The sequence below is a fragment of the Molossus molossus genome, unplaced genomic scaffold (assembly GCF_014108415.1).
Source record: "Molossus molossus isolate mMolMol1 unplaced genomic scaffold, mMolMol1.p scaffold_m16_p_4, whole genome shotgun sequence".
Lineage (NCBI taxonomy): Eukaryota > Metazoa > Chordata > Mammalia > Chiroptera > Molossidae > Molossus > Molossus molossus.
This window is the reverse complement of record NW_023425377.1, coordinates 78,416,417-78,437,646: the sequence shown is the minus strand read 5'-3', so window position 1 is coordinate 78,437,646 and position 21,230 is coordinate 78,416,417. Positions and strand designations below refer to the sequence as shown.

At 51.1% G+C, this 21,230-nt stretch overlaps 1 protein-coding gene across 3 annotated transcripts in view; it reads left to right on the top strand.

The window, feature by feature from the left end:
• Nucleotides 1–2,452: 2,452 nt before the first annotated feature.
• Nucleotides 2,453–21,230, top strand: part of HDGFL2 (HDGF like 2) — a 37,481-nt gene continuing 18,703 nt past the window's right edge. For all 3 annotated transcript variants that reach the window (XM_036282011.1, XM_036282010.1, XM_036282009.1), the window contains exons 1-14: nt 2,453–2,554; nt 5,046–5,122; nt 5,218–5,356; nt 12,989–13,180; nt 14,667–14,783; nt 14,891–14,968; nt 16,439–16,601; nt 16,738–16,813; nt 16,925–17,240; nt 18,469–18,572; nt 19,547–19,620; nt 19,790–19,860; nt 20,237–20,338; nt 20,583–20,796. In XM_036282011.1, coding sequence (XP_036137904.1) covers nt 2,483–2,554; nt 5,046–5,122; nt 5,218–5,356; nt 12,989–13,180; nt 14,667–14,783; nt 14,891–14,968; nt 16,439–16,601; nt 16,738–16,813; nt 16,925–17,240; nt 18,469–18,572; nt 19,547–19,620; nt 19,790–19,860; nt 20,237–20,338; nt 20,583–20,796 — 1,795 coding nt within the window. In that variant the 5' untranslated portion in view covers nt 2,453–2,482. The remainder of the gene's footprint in view (nt 2,555–5,045; nt 5,123–5,217; nt 5,357–12,988; nt 13,181–14,666; nt 14,784–14,890; nt 14,969–16,438; nt 16,602–16,737; nt 16,814–16,924; nt 17,241–18,468; nt 18,573–19,546; nt 19,621–19,789; nt 19,861–20,236; nt 20,339–20,582; nt 20,797–21,230) is intronic.

Genomic DNA, 21,230 nt, shown 5'->3' with positions numbered 1-21,230 from the left:
TTTTTTTATCTTCACCCGAGTACATTTTTCCAGTTTTATTCAGACAGAGCGGGAGGGAAAGAGGGGAAGAGAGAGAGAGAGAGAGAGAAATATTGACGTGAAAGGGACACATTGAGTGGGTGCCACCCGCACGACCCAACCAAGGCCGGGGACAAACTGCAACTGAAGTACATGCCCTTAGCGGGAACCGAACCCAGGTCTCTCTTGACTGCACGCCGACGCTCTAACCGCTGAGCCAAACCGGCCAGGGTCCCCTGGCTTTCTTGATTCAAAGAAACCTAGCAAGGGTGCCCAGGGAGCCCCATTTTCCAATCTGTTTTCTTTCTGGGCATTTCAAGATATAGAAGACTATGGAGAAGGGAAAGATTACTCACACTCCTTAGTGTATGTTGGAATTATTAACTTCCAGGAGGATATTTTTCAGATTATCTATAAAAGAGATAATAGCCAGATAATAGAACCCTAGGAGCCCCTGCTTCTTCTTTACACATGAATTTTAAGGACTTTGCTGTGTCTATCCAAGAACTAGCCCTGAGTCCTGCTTCACTTTCTCCCACCCTTTTGCCTAAAACTAATGTAAATTCTTTCATTTTTCTTCTCCCTTTTCCCTACTTGATGCATAAAAATGTTTGCAGACTCCAAATGGATTGTCCTGTCTTTCCTACCTATCTGTGCTGCTGGTGGTTTAGACTCCATACCCAAGATGGTTCTCTTCTTCTTCCTCTTCTCCTTATCGTCCTCCTTTTCCTTCTTTTTCCTCCTCCTTCTAATTCTTCTATTTTTTTTTTTTTTTTTTTTACTAGCAATGGTCTAATAAACTCTTTCTTTCTTTCTTTCTTTTGGTTAATCCTTACTGGATATTTTTTCCATTGATCAATAAAGAGTGGAGGGAGAGAGAGAAGAAGAGAGGGAGAAACATTGATGTGAGAGAAAGATACATAGATTGGTTGCCTCCTGCATGCCTCCTCCAGGGATGAACATGCAAGCCAGGTATGTGCCCTTGACCAGGAATCAATCCCATGACTCTTTGGTGTGTGGGCTGATGCTCTAACCACTGAGAAAACGGGCCAGGGCTCTTTTTCCTTTTTTTAAAGATTAAAAAAAAAAAAAGATTTATAGAGAGAGTGGAAGGGAGAGAAAGAGAGAGAGAAATATTGATGTGAGAGGGAAACATCGATTGGCTGCCTCCTGCAGGCCCCCTACCAGGGAGGACATGAGCCCTGACCTGTGTGCCCTGACCAGAAAACAAACCAGCAACCTTTTGGTGCTCTGGAGGCTGCCCAACCAACTGAGCCACATTGGCCAGGACTAAACCTTTTCTGTTAAGACTTTCAGGTATGGAAATTACATATTTTGTTTAACACAGGGATCCTAATTATATTGAATTCTTTAAGGGCAGGCTAACAATATCTAATGCTCCCAGTATTACCTAATGCCAGACAGTTTCCAGCGCCTTAGGCATGAAGTTATTTAATCCTAGTGCCTCTATAAGATCACTAACATTATGAGTTCCATTTTACAGGTGGGGAGATTGAGGCACAGAGACATTCAGTAACTTGGCCACACAATGCTCAAAACACTTTTCTTGAATAAATTAATATCTATATTGAGTACTTTGTAGCTCTGGCACATGGTGTTCAATAAACTTTTCCTAAGTTCTGCACATTTTATGGTTGTTAAACCTATGAACCCCCTTCTGGGTTCGCTCCTTCTCCTGAGCCCCGCCCCCTGGGGGGGTAGGCCGTGGCACCTCTGTATTTTGCCTTACCCTCCTCTCGTAGGAGATCCAATGGCGGACAGATGCTTAAGCCACGCCTCCTGTGGTAGTCAATGGTCGCCCCCTACCTTGAGACGCTTCTCTTATGGTATCCAATGGCCTGCAGCTCTCTTTCAAGCCCTGCCTATGAGAGCGAGAGGCTATCAAATGACCCGCCGCCTACACTGATTGGGCCATCTATTCTGTGGTATCCAATGGCCTGCCTCCTACATAAGACCCCTCCTACTGTGGCCGTCCATGGTCCGCTCCTCTACCCTAAGCTCCGCCCAGAAGGAGCCCAGCAGCTCTTCTCTAGGCTCCCTGACCGCCTTCGTTTCCCTCCTTCCCCCTTTCCCCTCTCACCTCCCATAACCTCCTCCCCCTTCTATTAGGCCCCTGAGTCACGCCCCTTGGCTTTACCCGTTATCCAATCCCGTTAACTTGTTCTCCAAGCCTTGTTTTCATTGGTCCCCGCGCTCCTCTATCCCGGCACGTGGTTATGAGCGACCGCGTCTCCCGCCGGTGATGGCAGGAAGGTGGGACATCCGGCGGCACAGCGCAGCCCAATAAGCACGCGTCGGCCCGCTGCCCAAGCGACCGTCTCCGCCCCCTTCGCTTCCAGCTCCCGCCCCCGGCTTCGCCTCCCGCTGCCGCTGCCGCCGCCGCCGCTGCCGCCGCCGCCGCCGCTGCCGCTGCCTCTCGCGGGCTTGGCTTCCCGCCGCCAGCATGCCGCACGCCTTCAAGCCCGGGGACTTGGTGTTTGCCAAAATGAAGGGCTACCCGCACTGGCCGGCCCGGGTGAGGCCGCGCGGGAGATGTGCCAGGCGGGGGGTGGGGCAGTAGGGGACCCGGGCCTGAGGGACTCGCGCGCCGGGGTTCTGGGAGGCCCATGGTGAGGAACCCGCGTTCCTGGATTTCTGGATGTCCCGGGCCTGAAATACCCCCACGTCGGGTGCCTGGGAGCTTCGGGCCTTATGTACTGGGGTGGGGGGGTCTAAGGGACCATGGGCCTGGGGCACCCGCGCGTCTAGGGTCTGGGGGTGTCCCCTGACGTGAGGGACCCGCGTGTGGAGTCCGGGGCATCCCAGGCCTGAGGTACTTGCGCGTTGGTGTTCTGGGGCCCCCGAGCCTCGGGGACCCGCGAAACTTGAGGTCTGGTTGTCCCAGGCCTGAAGAAAGTGCGGCAGGGGTCTGGGAGCCCCAGGCTGGGAGACCTGCACTCCGGGGATCCCATAGCTGAGGGACGTTGTGTTTGAGCGATCTGGGCCCTGAGCGGACGTGGTTCAAGTTTGAAGGAGGTCCATGAGTGTGAGGGAAGCTGAGGAACGTGAGATTTGAGGAGAGGGATCAAACTGATGGAAAGGGGATGTCACACTGAAAGATTGGGGACTCCTTGAGAAGCCAAGTTTTGAGGGGCGGGGGCTCTGGGGCCATGTGTGAGGGTGGCTAAAGATGAGGGGTGCAGTAAAGGAGGATTGAGGGTCAAGGCTGAGGGAGGTGAGGGCTGGAAATAGAGCTAGGGGCTCTGTTCATAAGGTCACTGGAGCTGAGAGGACTTGATCTAATAATGTCTGGGACATCAGGTACCAGAGGTTGGAATAAGATTTGTTTGCGGGATCACTCCACCCCAGACAAAGCCTGGTGGAAGAGGCTGGTTGGGGCTTGGGATGGAGGGAGAGCTTAGGGTGGGGTGGTTCTCCCAGATGTTTGAATCAGAGACTGGCCTCCTGCAAAGGGGGAGCAGTCCAAAAATAGAGAGCATATGAGGGAAGGGTGCTGGGCCAAGGGGATCCCTTTTGGAGGAAGCTGTGATCCCAAGGACCCAGATGGTCTAAGGGTTCCATTGAGATCTGAAGGGGAGTCCTGAGCCTAGGGTCCCTTATCAGATAGGCAGAGTGGAGTTCCAGGCATTGTCCAGGGCAGGTCAGTGTGGAAGAGGATCCAGAGGTTATTGTCAACCCCAGATCTTAGGGCTAAGGTTGCCCCAGGGCTGATATCGTTGGGATATGTTTGGTAGGACTGAAGGAATTTGAGGGTGGGGAGTGAGGCTCAGGCTGCAGCAGGGGACAGTGAAAGGATGAGGCTAGAGATTTGACTGGAGTAGGAGTGCAGGAGTTGCCAGAGCAGTCCTATAGGATGGCTGGAGATTTCAGCCTGGACCCTCTTTCCCTCTGGGCAGAAGTAAGCAGAAGGTCAACACTTGGAGCTGAGTGTTTGGGTGCAGGGAGGCCACCATAGGATGTTAGGAGAGGCTCAGGGACCAATGCCCAGAGAGCAGACTGGAGCTGGTGCTGCTACTAGGATGTCTGGGCCTCAGGCTCAGAGGTGGGTCCTGGGTGAGGCCAGAGCCGAAGATGGCCTGGAAGGCATGTTGAGCCAGGCATCAGCTCAGGGTGATGGAGTTTGGGGATGCTTCTGTGTGGGAGTGTGATGCTTGGGATGGATGTCACAGATCCACAGCCTACAGCCCAGGGCCAAGGATTTGAAAAGTGGCCTGTAAAGCTGGAGAAGGAAGCTGGATGAGGGGACCAGCGAAGATCTCAGCAGCCCCCAGGAGTTGAAGGGGATGTTATGAAATTAATGGGGACCAAAGAACCCATTTTAACCTGATTTGCTCAAGGTTATTTTCTTAGAGGACACCAGAGCAATGAAACTTTATGGCCACTTCCCTTCTTTCTAGAGTACCAGCTTCTCCCTCTCCAACCCCCCTCCAGCCTGCTCTCTTAAGCCCTGACCATTTCCAAGCACCTGATTGGAAGTGAAGGGGCAGCTAGCCTCCTGTGGGGAGGTGACTGACAGCTGCTGGAGCCCATGGGCCTGTAGGGAGAGGGTGGGACTTCCTGGATGCTCAGGGCCTGTCTCCTGCAGCCCCCCTCCTCCCTTGCATCCTTGGAGCTGCCTGCTGCAGCCTCTGAGAAACCAACCATCCCACCACCCCAATCCCTCTTTGAGGGAGGGGGTCCTGTGGGAGGATCCTGGTAGTTCATAGAAGCTGAGTTTGGCCCCACCCACTGGCTGCTCAGAGGACTATTTTTGGCTTTGCTCAGGTGAAGCACCTACCTTGGGGGGCAGAGAGAGTATCCTGTGTGTGGAGGAGGGGATAGAAATGCAATGGGGGGAAGGGTACACAGAGGAATGCAGATGCCTAACAGGAAGGTGATGCATCCTACTAGGTTGACAGTTTCCCTTCTCCCAGCATGCTTTCCCTTAAATAACTTGGCTATTTTCTGGGTTAGTGGGTGAAGCTGCCATGCTCCTCAGCCACCCCCTTACCAGCCTCTCACTGCAGATCGATGACATTGCTGATGGTGCTGTGAAGCCCCCACCCAACAAGTACCCCATCTTCTTCTTTGGTACACATGAAACGTAAGTGTCCCTCACTGGGCTTAATTTTTTTCCCCCTTTGGTGCCTCCTACGGTGGCCTGGCTCACCTGGGACCAGCTGTGGTTTCTCTCTCCAGAGCCTTCCTGGGACCCAAGGATCTGTTTCCCTACGACAAGTGGAAAGATAAGTACGGGAAACCAAACAAGAGGAAAGGCTTCAATGAGGGACTGTGGGAGATCCAGAACAATCCCCACGCCAGTTACAGTGCCCCTCTGGTGAGTACCTGGGGGTTGGGGACAACTGGCGCGGGGTCTGCAGAGCCAAGACAGGCAGTGCTCATATTCATTGGAGACTAGAAGTAGCCTTAGCTTGTCTTATAGAAAAAGGAGAGGCCTCTGGGGCAGGGCTCCTGCCCCTTGGTACTATTGACAATCTGGACTGGATCATTCTCTTTGGGGGGCCGTCCTGGGCACTGTGGAGTATTAAGCAGCATTTCTGCCTCCCACCCACTTGTTGCCAGGAGCATCCTCCCCAGACCACTTGTCCAACCAAGCATGTCCTCAGATATTACCTAGTGTTCCTTGGGTGGGTTGGAGGGGTGCGGGCTCACCCCTTGTGAGACCCACTGCTCTAGGATTAGTGTGAATTTATAATAATGTTGTTAGAGCTCCTATAAAACCTTTTGTTTTCTAAGGAAAACTTTTTTTTTTTTAAATAATAACTCCCAATTTTTCCATTACTGCCAGATTTTAGACTCGGAAAAAGGCAGCAGTTAGTAGATGTGAGAGTTGTTTGGGTGGGAAAAAAAATGCCAAAAATCATAAAGATGACATCTTAGTGGCGAGTCGGTATCTGGAAACATTCAGGGAAAGGGAAGGATCTAGAAAAGTTGAAGTTAAATTCATAAAAAGACATGGAAGGCTGCAGAAGGATGGCAGGGGAGTGCCTTGCTCTGGATATTTTCAGGTGAGATGCAGATGAGGGGAGGCTGGTCTGAGGTTCTCCACCCTGCTGTTAACCACTGCTTTTGGGGTTTCTGTGGGTGGTATGGGAAGGTGGACTAGCCCAGTCTCAGGAGGGGTGGACTTAAGGTTGACTGGGAGTGAATTGACCAAAGCGGGCAGAGCATGGCTTGTAGGGAGGAAAAGCACTTCCGGCAAGGTCTGTAGGGAGGGAAGCAGGAGTCGGAGAGGGTTTGGTTTGTGTGAGCAAAGGATTGAGTAGTTCTGTGGGGCCTGGTTCTGCTTGAGAACTTCGGGTCTTGAAATGGTCTGGGTGTGCCTCTCATGTGGTTCAGTCCACCCACTGATCCAGCAGACACTCCTGTACTGACACCTTCACACAGCTAGGGACCAGGAATTCAGGATGACTCAGGTACACTTCTTTCTCCCAGGAGCTCATGGCCCAGAATTCAGGGCTCACTCAATAGATAGACCAGGCTCACATTTAATGCATATTGGGGGGCATTTGACTTTTTACCTCCCATGATAGGTCTGGGAGACAGAGGTCTCCCCTCTTTGATACCCACCATTTTCTGGTGCTTTGCATGTCCCTATCTCAGGTAAAAGGATAGGAAAGTCTTTAAGGTAGTTGAGTTTCATGAGACATTTTTCTGGCCCCACCTCAAGTTCTGTTCTGTTACATCTTAAGCTTATTGCCGCCTGGTGAATCATCACTCTACTTAATATTTATTGCACACCCACAGCTTGCGAAGTACTGTGTGGATGCCTGCCCTCGAGGAAACAGAACTCAAAAATGATGTGACCTTGACATTAAACATACAGGCTCCCCAAGTTAGGAAGGAGCTCCTAGTGTGAGAGCTTAACACTGCTATTTGGTTCTCTAACCAGTCTATGCCTATAGGTGGAACATCGGTTTAAAATGTAGATCTCTGGACCCCACCCCTCGAGGTTTAGGTGTACTAGTTTAGGGCTGAGGCGTGGGGACCTTGGGGTTTTTCTTCCCATGCATCATCCTAAATGCTTCTCATAGAGCCAGTTCACAGACAGACTTTTAGAATCATTGCTTTATGGATACCCGAGCAGTCTTGTTTTTCATCCTCTAAGATGCAGTTTATTTTTACATTTTTTTTTTTTTGTTCAGATAGAGCAGGAGGGAGAGAGAGGAAGAGAGAGAGAAAGAAACATCGTTGTGAAGGGACACATCGAGTGGCTGCCACCCGCACGACCAACCAGGGCCGGGGACAAACTGCAACCGAGGTACATGCCCTTAGCGGGAACCGAACCCGGGTCTCTCTGTACCGCAGGCCGACACTCTAACCGCTGAGCCAAACCGGCCAGGGCTATTTTTACATTTTGAATGGGAATACAGACATGTGGTACAAAACTGAAAAGGTATAAAAGGGGCGTATAGTGAAAAGTCAGTCCTGCCTCCTGGTCACTCTGTTTTCATTTCCTCTCAAGACAGTCATAACTACTAGCTTCTTATATATTCTTCCAAGATTCTTTATTCACATAAAACCCTATGTAGTTTTCTTTTTTTTAAAAATAGGTTTTTATTGATTTTTTTTTTTTAGAGAGAAAGGAGGAGGGAGAGTTAGAAACATCTATGAGAGAGAGAAACATTCATTGGGCTGCTTCTTGTCCACTGCCTACTGGGGATTGAGCTTGAAACCTGGGCATGTGCTCTGACTGGGAATCGAACCAGTGACCTCTTGATGCATGGGTTGATGCTCAACCAGTGAGCCACACCAGCTGGGCTAGCTTTCTTTTTTAAAGTATATAGTCCTGTACTTTGCTTTATCCCCCGCAATAATATGTCTTGACGACTAGTCTACTGCAACATGCTGAGAATAGCCTGATTCTTTTCAATCTCAACTCATCTGGTGTTCCTACCAGGAGTATATGGCAAGGCCTGTTCCACATCCCTTGCCAAGCCGGGAGGGGGAAAATGGTATCTTGGTATGGTTCCAACTTCATTTGTCTTTAGGTCCACACAGTAATCCTGAGAGTGGGGTGAGCCAGTGGCATTTTTTCCATTTTACAGAAGAACATACTAAGGCTCAGAGAGTTCACTTGATTTCCCAGAAGGACCCAGATGGAATCTGAGACCACTTAAACCCAGACCAGGGTTTTTCAACATTCGGATCATATCATTTTTTGTGGGGGTGTACTGGGCACCATGGGGTGTTGAGCAGCATCTCTGGCCCCCATGCACTGAATGCCAGGAGCACCCCATCATGATAATCAGAATGTCTCCTGACATTACCAAGTGGGGGACAAAATCACTGCTGGTTGAACACTATTAACCTAGAAGGATTCCGCCCTGGCCGGTTTGGCTCAGCGGTTAGAGTGTCGACCTGTGGTCCAGAGAGACCTGGGTTTGGTTCCCGCTAAGGGCACGTACCTCGGTTGCAGTTTGTCCCCGGCCCTGGTTGGGTCATGTGGGTGGCAACCACTTGATATATCCCTTTCACGTCGATGTTTCTCTCTCTCTTCCTCCCACTCTATCTGAACAACAACAACAACAACAAAAAATGAAAAAAATGTCCTCGGGTGAGGATTAAAAAAAAAACCTAGAAGGATTCCAGTTAATACATCTGGTCTCCAATAGAGGAAGAGGTAAGGGGATCTCTCCAGGATTCTCAAGCTGGTCAGAGCTGAGCTGGAACTAATACCTAGGCCTACTGCCTCCCAGGGTGAAATTCTTTTCCCTCTGGCAGATGGAAGTGAGGGCCTGGAGAAGGAGGAGTGCCCCGAGAATAACCTCTACATGGTGGGATGTGAGGTTAAGAGTCATGCTGTGTGGGCATCTGGACTTGGGTTCAAGTGAGCAAATGCGTATCAGGTACTTAGCAGTCATATAGTAAGTGCAAGATAGTAGTTGGGAATGAGGAGGCCAGACTGGTTTTGACCTTCCCTTTCTTTTTTTTTTTTTTTTTATCCTCACCCGAGGATATTTTTCCATTTTTTGTACAGATAGAGTGGGGGGGGGGGGGGGAGAGAGAAACATCGACGTGAAGGGACACATCGAGTGGCTGCCACCCGCACGACCAACCAGGGCCGGGGACAAACTGCAACCGAAGTACATGCCCTTAGCGGGAACCGAACCCGGGTCTCTCCGGACCGCAGGCCGACACTCTAACCGCTGAGCCAAACTGGCCAGGGCTTGACCTTCCCTTTCTACCTCATTCACCTCCAGATCCATTAAGACAGTGAGAGAGCCCTGGCCAGTTTGGCTCAGCGGTTAGAATGTTGGCCCGCGGACAAGAGAGACCTGGGTTCCGTTCCTGCTAAGGGCACATACCTCGGTTACAGTTCGTCCCTGGCTCTGGTTGGGGGTGTATGGGTGGCAACCACTCGATGTGTCTCTCTCTCTTTTCCTCCCTCTCTCTCCCCCTCTCTGTCTGAAGATAAATGGAAAAATGTCCTCTGGTGAGGATTAAAAAAATAAAGAAAAGACAGAGAAATGAATGCTCATCTCACTCAGCCACTTGGTGTGGAGATGTCCCCCAAACTTCTCCACATGTATCAGAGTTCCCAAAATCTTTGCTGGCAGGCACACAGATCCAATGGGCTGACCCAGATCAGAGTTCCTGGCTTTACCCTCAAGCAGAATGTAGGACAAGTCACTTACTTCCCAGAGACTTGGTTTCCCTAATTGTGGACCATGTCCATTCATCCCAATCACCTGATGGGCCATGGAGGCACAAATCGGATCACAGTTGATCAAGTGCTCCTTAGAAGCAAGGAAGGATCTAATAAGCACTAGCTGTGTGCAGGACCCAGGTTTAGTGGCCAAGGTAGACTTGCCTTGCAACCATCTCTGTCACTTACCTGCTGTGTGATCTTGTCAAACTGCCTTTTTTCTCACCTGCAAAATAGGATGACAGCTCCCATAAATTACACATACAGAGAGAGAGAAGTGATGAGTTCAGTGTCGGGTGGTTTGCACTGAACTAACGCTTGCAAAAGTTCTTTGGACCAGCCAGTCAGTCACTTACTCTCCAAGAGGCAAAAATGGGATAGCATCTCTCTTCTGTTTTTTTTTTTTTTTTTATCCTCACCCGAGGACATTTTTCGATATTTTGTTCAGATAGAGTGAGTGGGAGAGAGAGAGAGAGAGAGAAACATCGACGTGAAAGCGACACATCGAGTGGTTGCCACCCACACGACCCAACCAGGGTTGGGGACAAACTGCAACCAAGGTACGTGCCCTTAGTGGGAACCGAACCCGGGTCTCTCCGGACCGCAGGCCGACGCTCTAACCGCTGAGCCAAACCGGCCAGGGCAAGCATCTCTCTTCTGTATTCATCAGTGGTGTTCCTTAGTCTTAGAGGACAGGTGTGATAGAAACCCACCGTGAAGGCGTGATTCTTCTAGCATTTTAGGTTTGGACCTTGATCTACTTAATATTGTACTTTTTAATCTTGTCAGACATACAGACCTGCTTAAGGCCCTTGGGCACAATGACCCAAGGGAGGTAAAAGGTGTTTGATGCTGAGCTGCCAAGTCCTATCAACACCTGATTTTCATTTTTGTCTTCTGTTAAATAGGGATTGTGGTGAAGGCTGTGAGGGCTTCAATTTCTCGGTGGGGGAAGAATGGGCTTTATACATGAGTGAGCATGGAGTGGGGAGTAATGATGGACTGAGTCCCTTCCCAGCCACTTACTCTGCTTGGCCCCTCCTGTGTTATTGCTATTCCTGGTCCAGCTCTGGCACCCACACTTATATTTTCATTCTCTTCACGTTTCCATTTTGATATGCTGCCAAGACTTGGCCTCTACCTCTGTCCAGCTGTTCATGACCCCTCTTATCTCCTCCTGGCCACCCAGCCACACTAACCTCTGCCTCTTCTTGCTCCTCACTCTAGTCTTACTTAGTATGTCCTGTTGGTACAGCCCTGGAGAGTCCTCTCCCGTCCTCTCATGCCCTTTTGGTCCTCCTTGCTTTTTTCTTGGCCAGCGTGCATGCCCTCCTCTAATCCATTGAACCCCAACTATCACCACACCAAGAGAATGTGGCTTTTTTTGGGTAATGTCCTTTTTTCTTAATTGGGGTGAAATTCACATAGCATAAAATTCATAATTTTAAAACATACACTACAGTGGCTTTTACTACTTTCACAATGTTGTGCATCCATCACTACTATCTAATTCCAGAACATTCTCATCACCTCACAAAGAAACTTCATTCCTCATTAGCAGCCACCCCCAATTCTCTGCTCCCCCAAACCCTAGGAACTACTAACCCACTTTCTGTTTTGATGAATTTGTGTGTTCTGGACATTTCATGTGAATGGAATCATATATTTGGTCCTTTGTGTCTGGCTTCTCAGCATGCTTTCAGGGTTCACTCATGTTGGTTAGCATGTATCTGAGCTTCATTCCTTTTTATGGCTGAACAGTATTCCATTCTGTAGCTATCCCACATTTTATTTATTCATCAGTATATAGACATTTGGGTTATTTCCAGAGAATGTGGCTTTTAAGACTCTAAATTTTGTTCTTAAAAAAATAATCAGTTATTTAGAAAAGAGGTACCTGCCATGAAAAAAACCTGGTCAGGTTTTACTCTTGGACTTGGCTGGGTGCCCCCCTCATGCTGTGTTGTAACTGTGCGTTTACTTGTCTGTCTCCCCATTAGACTATGAGCTCCCCAAGGGCAGGGACACTGTCTTACTCATCTCTAGCCCCAGCACCCAGCACAGGGCCGGGCACATAGTAGGTATTCTGTGACGTTCATTGGATGAATGAATGATGGCTGAATACGACCGGGGCCCATCCATTTTCCTCCCACAAACATAAAACATCCAGAAGAAGTTTAAAAAGGGACCCGAGAAAGCCTTGTGGCCTGACTATCATTGTGCCATCTGCCTGATCTCGAGCCTTGATAACTCCTGCATGATCTGGCCCGGCCTAACCTCCCAGCCTCTCTGCTGCTGTTTGCTTCTCCTTCGCTGTGCCCCCTACCTGTCCAGGTTCCTTATGGGAACCTTCACTTATGCCAATCCTTTCTTCCCAAATGTGTCTGTCCTCTATCCCTTTGCATGCTTGGGACGACCCCTCAGCTAAAATGTCATGTCCTCTGAGGGTCCCCCTCCCAGTGCAAAATACTCCCACCACTTGACACTCACCTCTCTTCAATTCTTTCCCACCCATGTGCTGATATTTTCCTTACTACCATCACCACAGTGTGACATTGGTCTGTCCAAGTGGCTATGTTTCCACCACTAGATTGTAAGCTCCTCAGGGGCAGGGACCATGACCTGTTCATATCTGTGTGCTCACCACCTACCTAGTACAGTGCCTGGCACCCAGCACCTGTTCCCAAAAGTGACTGAGTTGTAAATGAGCCTGGCCTGTGGTTCGTACAGACGAAGTGCCATATAAGCATTTACTATCTTTGAGGCTGACACTGCCTGAGTGGGAATTTGGGTTAAAACAGAAATCACAGTGCCTTTAAGTTCAAGCCCAGAGGTCCTGTTCTAGGTCAGCTATCTTCTCTTAATTAGGAGAATACTAATTCTACTACTACTACTACTACTAAAAAGTCAGCCTGATGGACCTCTTGCCAGTCTGGGCACTGTCCTAAGTATGTCACATATCACTTGTGTCTCATCCTTGTCATAGTCCTGTGAGGCCAAAACAGTGGCATCCTCATTGCTTTGATGTGGAAACTGAGGCACAGAGAGGTTTAAGCTTAAGTCACTTGCCCAGGGTTTGATCTTGAATTCCACAGTGCTCGAATCCTAGTTTTGTCCATCTCAACCCCCTGCCTCAGTTCTCAGGGCTTTCTGGGCCTCAGTTACCCCACTGGGAAAGTGAGGAGGCCCTGGCTTTTGAGACACTGCCACTGGTGGGTGCTGTCCTCTGGGTCGCTGTCCTAGTTAGGAAATCCACCCAAGCCGGGGGGTGACTCACTGTGTCTGTCCCCTGTGCCCCAGCCGGTGAGTTCCTCTGACAGTGAGGCCCCTGAGGCTGACCCGGCAGGCAGGAGTGAGGACGACGAGGACAGAGGAGTAATGGCTGTCACAGCTGTGACTGCTGCAGCCACCAGCGACAGGATGGAGAGTGATTCGGACTCAGACAAGAGCAGTGACAACAGCAGCCTGAAGCGAAAGGCATCAGCCTTGAAGGTAAGGATGGGGTGGGGCAGGTACACCTCCGAATTGTACTGAAAACTGTTAAGAGGTTCCTGCTAAGGGCACGTACCTCGGTTGCAGTTTGTCCCCGGCCCTGGTTGGGTCGTGCGGGAGGCAGCCACTCGATGTGTCCCTTTCATGTTGATGTTTCTCACTTTCTCTCTCTCTTCCTTTCTCTCCCTCCCACTCTATCTGAACAAAAAATGGAAAAATGTCCTCAGGTGAGGATAAAAGAAAAAAAAAAGATTTGGGGCATTTAGCCATGGCCAGTTTGGCTTAGCAGTTAGAGCGTCAGCTTGTGGACCAGAGAGTCCCGGGTTCGGTTCTCACTGAGGGCATGTGCCTTGGTTGCGGTTTGTCCCTGACCCAGGTTGGGGTTGTGTGAGTGGCGACCACTCGGTGTGTCTCTCTCACATGGATGTTTCTCTCTCTCTCTTCCCCCTTCTCCCCCGCTCTATCTGAAGATGAATGCAAAAATGTCCTCCGGTGAGGATTAACAAAAAGATTTGGAGCATTTAGTTTCCCCCCAACTTTTTTATTTATACTTGATAGTGGTTTTTATTTATTTATGTTTGAATCTTCACCCAAGGACTTTTTGTTTTTAATTTTTTTCCCTTTATTGATTTTTTTCTCCCTCTCAAAATCAACCTAAAAATATATTTTTTAAAAGCCCCCATTGCCTGACCAGTGTGGCTCAGTGGTTGAGCATCAACTGATTCCTGGTCAGGTCACATGCCCAGAATGTGGGCCTGATTCCCAGTGGGGGACATTCAGGAGGCAGCCAATCAATCTTCTCCCTCACCAATGTTTCTTTCTCTCTCTCCCTCTCCCTTCCTCTTTCTCTCAATTATCAATAAAGAAAAAAAAATTAAAAAATAAAAAGCCCTTATTGCCCTGACCGATTTGGCTCAGTGGTTAGAGTGTTGGGCCGGGACCAAAGAGTCGCGGGTTTGAGTCTGGTCAAGGGCATGTGCCTCAGTTGTGGTTTGGTCCCTGGCCCTGGTTGGGGTCATGCGAGAGGCAACTGAGGTACATGCCCTTGACTGGAATCGAACCCACAACTCATTGGTCTGCAGAGCAACGCTCTAACTGCTGAGCCAAACTGGCCGGGGCTCTTTATTGTTTTTATAGAGAGAGGAAGGGAGAGGGAGAGAGAAAGAAACATCGATGAGAGAGAACATTGATTGGCCGCATCCTGCATGCTCCCACTGGGAATTTGGCCCACAACCTGGGCATGTGCCCTGATCAGGAATTGAACCAGTGACCTCTTGGTGCATGCGTCAGTGCTCAGCCACTGAGCCACACCGGCTGGGCTAAGATTCCTGTTTTTTTATCAGATTCTTGAAGGGTCTCTGTTGCTCTTACAAAGGTTCTAGAATCTCAGCTCTTCCCTGAGCTAAGAGGGGTCAGGTGGGAGACAGCTCTGCTGAGCACATGCACTTTCCTGGTTCCTGATCTGTTTGGGTTGTTCTCCCTCCAGATGTCAGTCTCAAAACGAGCCCGGAAGGCCTCCAGTGACCTGGATCAAGCTAGTGTGTCTCCATCCGAGGAGGAGAACTCTGAAAGCTCATCTGAGTCAGAAAAGACCAGTGATCAGGTGAGCAGGTGGTTGGCTCCTTGGGTGGATAGGGGAGAGATGCACAGGTGGGAACCGAGCAGTGGCCAGCCAGTGGGACCCTATTCAGTTCCCTTCTCTCTGCCCAGGACTTCACCCCTGAGAAGAAAGCTATGGTCCGGGTGCCAAAGCGGGGCCCCCTGGCTGGACGGAAGAAAAAGGTAGAGGTATGTTTGTTTGTTTTTTCATACTCACCTGGGAGAAACTCTTAGAGCTTCTCTCCAAGGTCACCAACCACTGTCCATGATTAGAGTTGGTCTTTTTTGGGGGAGGATAGGACATAGGCCACAGGAGACCCCAGGGGACTTCTGGCTTCACTGATGGCCTTCAGCCTGTAGTTTCTGAGTACCCTGTGTGCAGAGCCCTTCCCTGAGCAGGAGATGACCTGGCTGCCACTGCTCTTGACCAGAGTTTACAGGCCTATTTGGAAAGCAAGATGGAGTGTTGGCATCAGAAGGGAGTGAAGCACTGTTAGGTGCTCCATGTAACAGGTTGGGGCAAAACCAGGACTGCACCCCTGTACCCTCAGCACACCTCACTGCCTCTTCTGGGGACACGGGGCCCCACAAAACAGGCTCATGTTTTACGGGTGCATGTGGCTCCCTGACCAGCAATCACCCTTAGGGGCCACCAGATCTGCCTGAGTCCATGCCTTAGGATGTTACCCTGAGCACATAACTTTGGCCCCAACTCAAGTATGTGAGGCCTTTCCTGGGACCTGAGCGTGTGTATGAGAGACAGAGAGAGAGGGAGAAATCTGTGTGTGTTTTATGTGCATGTATGTATGAGTGTGTCTCATGTATGTACAGCTGTATTGTGTGTTATGAGTGTGTTGTGTTTGTGTTGTGTGTGCTTGTGCATGTATGAACATGTGCATGCCTGTATGAGCATGCATGTGTAGTGTATACAAGTGTACAAGTGTGTTTGGCATGTGTAAGAGTTATGTGCAAGTTGTGTACAAGTGTATGTGTTGTATGTGCATGTACATGTGGATGAATATGCATGTACAAGTGTGTGCCAGGGCCCAGGATTGCTCAGAGGCAGAGATAGTGGAAGAGAGCAACTCATCTGGTTGGACCTCCAGGCAGGATTTGGTGGCATTTAAAAGCCTCTTGCGCCCTGGCCAGTTTGGCTCAGCGGTTAGAGCGTCGGCCTGCGGTCCGGAGAGACCCGGGTTCAGTTCCCGCTAAGGGCATGTACCTCGGTTGCATTTTGTCCCCAGCCCTGGTTGGTCGTGCGGGTGGCAGCCACTCGATGTGTCCCTTCACGTCGATGTTTCTCTCTCCCTTCCTCTCTCTCCCTCCCACTCTATCTGTACAAAAAATGGAAAAATATCCTCGGGTGAGGATAAAAAAAAAAAAAAAATAATAATAAAAGCCTCTTGCCACTGGGAAAAATCCCATGTATCTCATTTGACCCCCCCACACACACTTCACCCAGGAAGAGGGTGGTCTGGGGAGATTATACACTGTGACCAAGGTGAAGGATCAGGCAGCTGTAGGCATATCCAGGGCTGCCTGTGACTCTAGGTCTAAAAGAAGCTTTCCTAATTTGGGGAAGGCAAATTTTCATGGGTTGGGAGGCTACAGGAGATGCTGAGCTTTGCCTTTTCACCTCCACACCTCATCCTCTCCCAGAAGCCACCCTCGGCTTCTGACTCAGACTCCAAACCAGAATCAGAAGGGGCTAAGGGTGAGCCAGTGGCCATGACCAGGTCGGCCTCCTCCTCCTCTTTGGCCTCCTCATCCTCCTCGGATTCCGACGTGTCAGTAAAGAAACCTCCCAGAAGCAGGAAACCAGGTAGGATTGCTGGCACTGGTCCCCACCTGGTTCCTTGGGTTCACATGGGCCCTTGCCTCTGGGTTGGTCTGTGGAGTTCCCCTTCTCCACCTGGAGGATGATGCGGGAGAAGGCCACCCCCCTTCCTTTTTTGTAGTTGAGAAGCCTCCCCCAAAACCCCGTGGGCGGAAACCGAAGCCTGAACGGCCTCCGAGCAGCTCAAGCAGTGACAGGTAGGTGACAGCACTGGGTTGTGTCTAGCAGCGTCCTCAGCCAGGCTGTGGGTGGGTCTGGAGCAGTGCCTCCTGAGGCCCAGGACCACCCTAATTGGCCTGCACCCCCAGTGACAGTGAGGAGGTAGACCGAATCAGTGAGTGGAAGCGCCGTGACGAGGAACGGCGACGTGAACTGGAGGCCCGGCGGCGCCGAGAGCAGGAGGAGGAGCTGCGGCGTCTGCGGGAGCAGGAGAAGGAGGAGAAGGAACGGAGGCGAGAGCGGGCCGAGCGCGGGGAGGCCCTGCACGGGGGCAGTGGAGGCAGCAGCGGCGATGAAGTCCGGGATGAAGAAGAGCCCGTCAGAAAGCAGCGCGGCCGGAAGGGTCGGGGACGGGGGCCCCAGTCCTCCTCCGACTCAGAGCCCGAGGCTGAGCTGGAGAGAGAGGTGTGCCCAGCCTGGCAGGGGTCATGGGGGCCCTATGGAGGGTGGTGGGGAAACACGGGTGACTGAGGAGGCTTCTCTCTAACACCCACCCCTTCAGGCAAGTCCATTCCTTTGTTCAGCCCATTTATTGAGTACCTACTGTGTTCTAGACACTGTTCTGGGTGTCAGGGGTATGGCAGTAAAGCAATGGGTGCCATAGAAACCCCTGCTGTTAAGGAGGTGACATCCGCGGGAGGGGGAGAGTAGACAACATTAAGATGTTACATGGTACTATTCCAGAGCGTTCTGTGCTAAGAAGAAGAAGAAGGTAATGGGAAGAACATGAAATGTTGGGGTGGGAGGGTTTCTATTTTAAATGGGATAGACCCTAAAGGCTTCTTTTGAGAAGGTGACACTTATGTAGGGATCTGAATTAAGTGAGAGGTGATCTAGGAAGATACCTGGTGGAAGAGCATCCTAAACTGCAGGCATAGCCTGTACAAAGGCCTTGGGGCAGGGCCATGCCTGGCAGGTTGGAGGAAGAACAAGGCCTGTATGGCTGGATCAGAGTGAGCCAGGGAGAGAGAAGGTGAGGGCAGGGGAGGAATGGAGACAGGCTGTGCAGGGCCTTGTGGGCTTTGGGGATGACTTGGGCTTTTACCCTGGGGGAGGTGGGAGACCCAAAGGGCTATATGCAGACAAGCAGTGGACCTGACTCAGATGTCCAAATGTGTCCTCTGGTCACAATGGGGTAATGGCTTGTGAGGTGGGCGTGGGAGCAGTTAGGAGGACTCTGATGCCAGCAAGGGGCAGTGGTGACTATCAAGCACCATATGTGGTGGGCCTGAATCCGAGAGTCTGACTTCCAAGGCCCATCGCGTTCTAGACTGACTCAAGGATCCCACTTGATGTGGGAATGGGGAAAGCCTAACAACACCCCATTCTCTCCTAGTCTCTCTCTCTCTGTCGCAAAGGGGGAACCAAGTTCCCTGCCTCAGGAAGTGTCCTGCTCAGGAGGAGGAATTTGTAGGGCTGCCCCATTGTTGGGCAGTCCTTTCAGAGCCTGAGATCTGCTGCTGGGGGATGGATTGGACACAGGGATCTTTCCCATTCCACCCTGTCCATTCCACCAGCTCCCAGCAGTGTGAAAGTGGTAGGAGGAAGTGTCATGCTGTATTATCCAATGGGGACAATTCAGGAGTTCAGAGCAAGTCCCTGCCACTCCAGCCCCTCTGTTTTGCTGCTCTAGGTGAAGAAATCAGCTAAGAAGTTACAGCCACAAAGCGCAGAGCCCACGAAGAGACCCAGCCAGAAAGAGAAGAAAGGGCGCCCTGAGGAGAAGCCCCGATCCAGGTCAGCACTCACTTAGCCTGTCCCACTACAGCTCCCCAAGACCTGTTCTGGTCCCCAGGTTCTCAGCCTCCTAGGGACTTCTCACTCCTCATGGGAGGGGCCCAGCTTCCAAATTTAGTTTGGTGGAAAGATCCAGTTGAAATGTCACCTGTTTAGGATTGTGGTCCTTGACTGGGGTGTTGGTGACATAGAGGGAGTGGGGGCCACAGATACTGCTCAACACACCACAGTGTCCAGGATGTCCCCCACAGAGAGTGACCTGGCCCCAGTGTCAGGAGGGCCAAAGGTGGGAACTCTCCTCAGACCAATGTTTCTCAGGCTTTTTAAGTTAGGCCCAGTGAGGTGGGGGGATGGTGCATCTCCCTGACATTTTTAAGTGGAATTCCAGTCATTGGCTGGAATTTGCCTGCTAGGAACTTGGCAGCTTGACTGCCGAGTAGAGTATAGAACTGGAATCATGTTAATGAGTGTTGCTGTTGTCTATGAGTGTCCAACTGGAGGGCCTTTTAGTAACTCATTCACTAGGTTTTACATACTAGCTACTAACCCTCAGCCACATAAAAAAATAAACAAATGCCCTGACTGGTTTGGCTCAGCAGTTAGTGTTGGCCCACAGACCAAAGAATCACAGGTTCGATTCTGGTTAGGGCCCCACCCCCACTTGGGGTCATGTGGGAGACAACCGATTGATGTGTGTCTCTCACATTGATGTTCCCCCCAACCCCCACACTGTCTGAAGATAAATAGAAAAATATCCTTGTGTGAGGATTAAAAAAAAAATAGAGAATTTTGGAATTTTACACGGTTTGTCCTAGGTGCCTATCTTAGACCAAGTCATGATGGTCCCTGACCCCCTCCTCCCAGCTTCCAGGTTTCCTTCTGCAGCTCCAGCCCCTTGGGGAGGATGGCAGTGGTTGGGGCAGGGTGGCTTTGTGGATTTTGGTCAGAGGCCTAAGGGGAGTGAGTCTTCACAGGCCCGTGAAGGTGGAACGAACCCGGAAGCGGTCAGAAGGGTTCCCACCGGACAGGAAGGTTGAGAAGAAGAAAGGTGAGGGCCCAGCTGTCCCGGTCGCTGCCTGAGGTCTTGCAGCCCAAGGTTGCTGAGGTCGGGAGGAGGGAAGGTTGCTTCTGTCACCATAGCAGTACTTAGGCAGGTCCTTGGCCACATCTGGGTGTGGGGGCTTAGGCCCAGGCAGTGCATTCTATCCTGGCCACAGAACCTTCCGTGGAGGAGAAGCTTCAGAAACTACACAGCGAGATCAAGTTCGCCCTGAAAGTTGATAATCCGGTAAGACCCACCTTGGGGTCATGGGGAGCCAATTTTCCTAAGTGAAGCAGTCCCTGCCACCCTCTCATGTCTGGAGCTCCCTTAGACGTCTCCAGAAATTGAGACAAATCCAGGGTTCCTCAGGATGGATGGGGCCCAGGGGTTCTTGTTTCTATTGTCTGTCACCTAGCTAGGGCCATCCTGGGGTGCATTGCTTGGCATCCCCGCCAGGTGGCACTGTGGGTAGACTCCAAGAATCCTCCAATCTGGGTCTTTCTGCTGCCCCTGGGGTTCCCCATCACTCAGCTCTCCCCGCAGGAAAAACCCCAGGGTGTCCTCCTCTGACCTATTGGGTTGCCTAGGTGCTGTCCCTCCTTCTTACTTTCCCACCCTGCAGGATGTGAAGAGGTGTTTGAATGCACTAGAGGAGCTTGGGACCCTGCAGGTGACCTCTCATATCCTCCAGAAGAACACTGATGTGGTGGCCACGTTGAAAAAGGTATGGTTGGAGCCCAGGGGTGCAAGAAACTAGGGGCAGGTGGATCCAAGAAGGCTGGAGTCTGCTTGGGGAACCTGTGTTCTTGGCCACAGCTACCCTTGGTTGGTGAGGAGAAAGCCGGTGGACTGGCTAGGGGAAGTGCCAGTCTCCATGGGAGGTGCTGAGGTGGTGGCAGCAGTAGGGAGGGTCTTGGGTGGGGGGTAAGGCCAGCTGCACTGTCTGAGTCAGGCCTCTTGGTGGGCAGATTCGCCGTTACAAGGCCAACAAGGAGGTAATGGAGAAGGCTGCGGAAGTCTATACCCGCCTGAAGTCACGGGTCCTGGGACCAAAGATTGAGGCCATCCAGAAGGCGGCCAGAACTGGAGCAGAGAAGGAGCAGGCTGAAGCAGAGAAGGCTGAGGAGGCTCTGGTTGGAGAGGAGGTCCCATCAGAGAGGGCAGAGGATGAGGCCAGTGCTGGTGAGGAGCTGCTTGGGCCCTTCCCCTGATGACCATGGTGGTGTGTCCTGCTGGTGCTCTCTGCGCAAGCCTGGTCATGTCCCCAAGGCAGCTGGTGTCTGGTACACACACACCTGTGTTGCTCACGGGCTCTGGGCCCTCAGAGCCAGGTAGTGTAGGAGGCTGTGTGTGTGTGTGTGCTGGCTGAGAGTGTGTGAGCATGCCTAGGGGGCACAGGCCTTGGGCTGGAGCTGGATGGTCATGGATGAGCTGAGAGGAGAAAAAGGACGTTTCTGACAGGGACATTGGCCTCGAATGCTTGGAGCAGCCCTTCAGACTAGCATCAAGTTGGCTCATTTGAAGAAGCCTCAGGGATAGCCTAGAGAGGGCATCTTTTTCCTTTTTTCTGACCCAGCCTTGGCACTCATTTCCTGGCTCCTCCCTTCTTCAGGGGC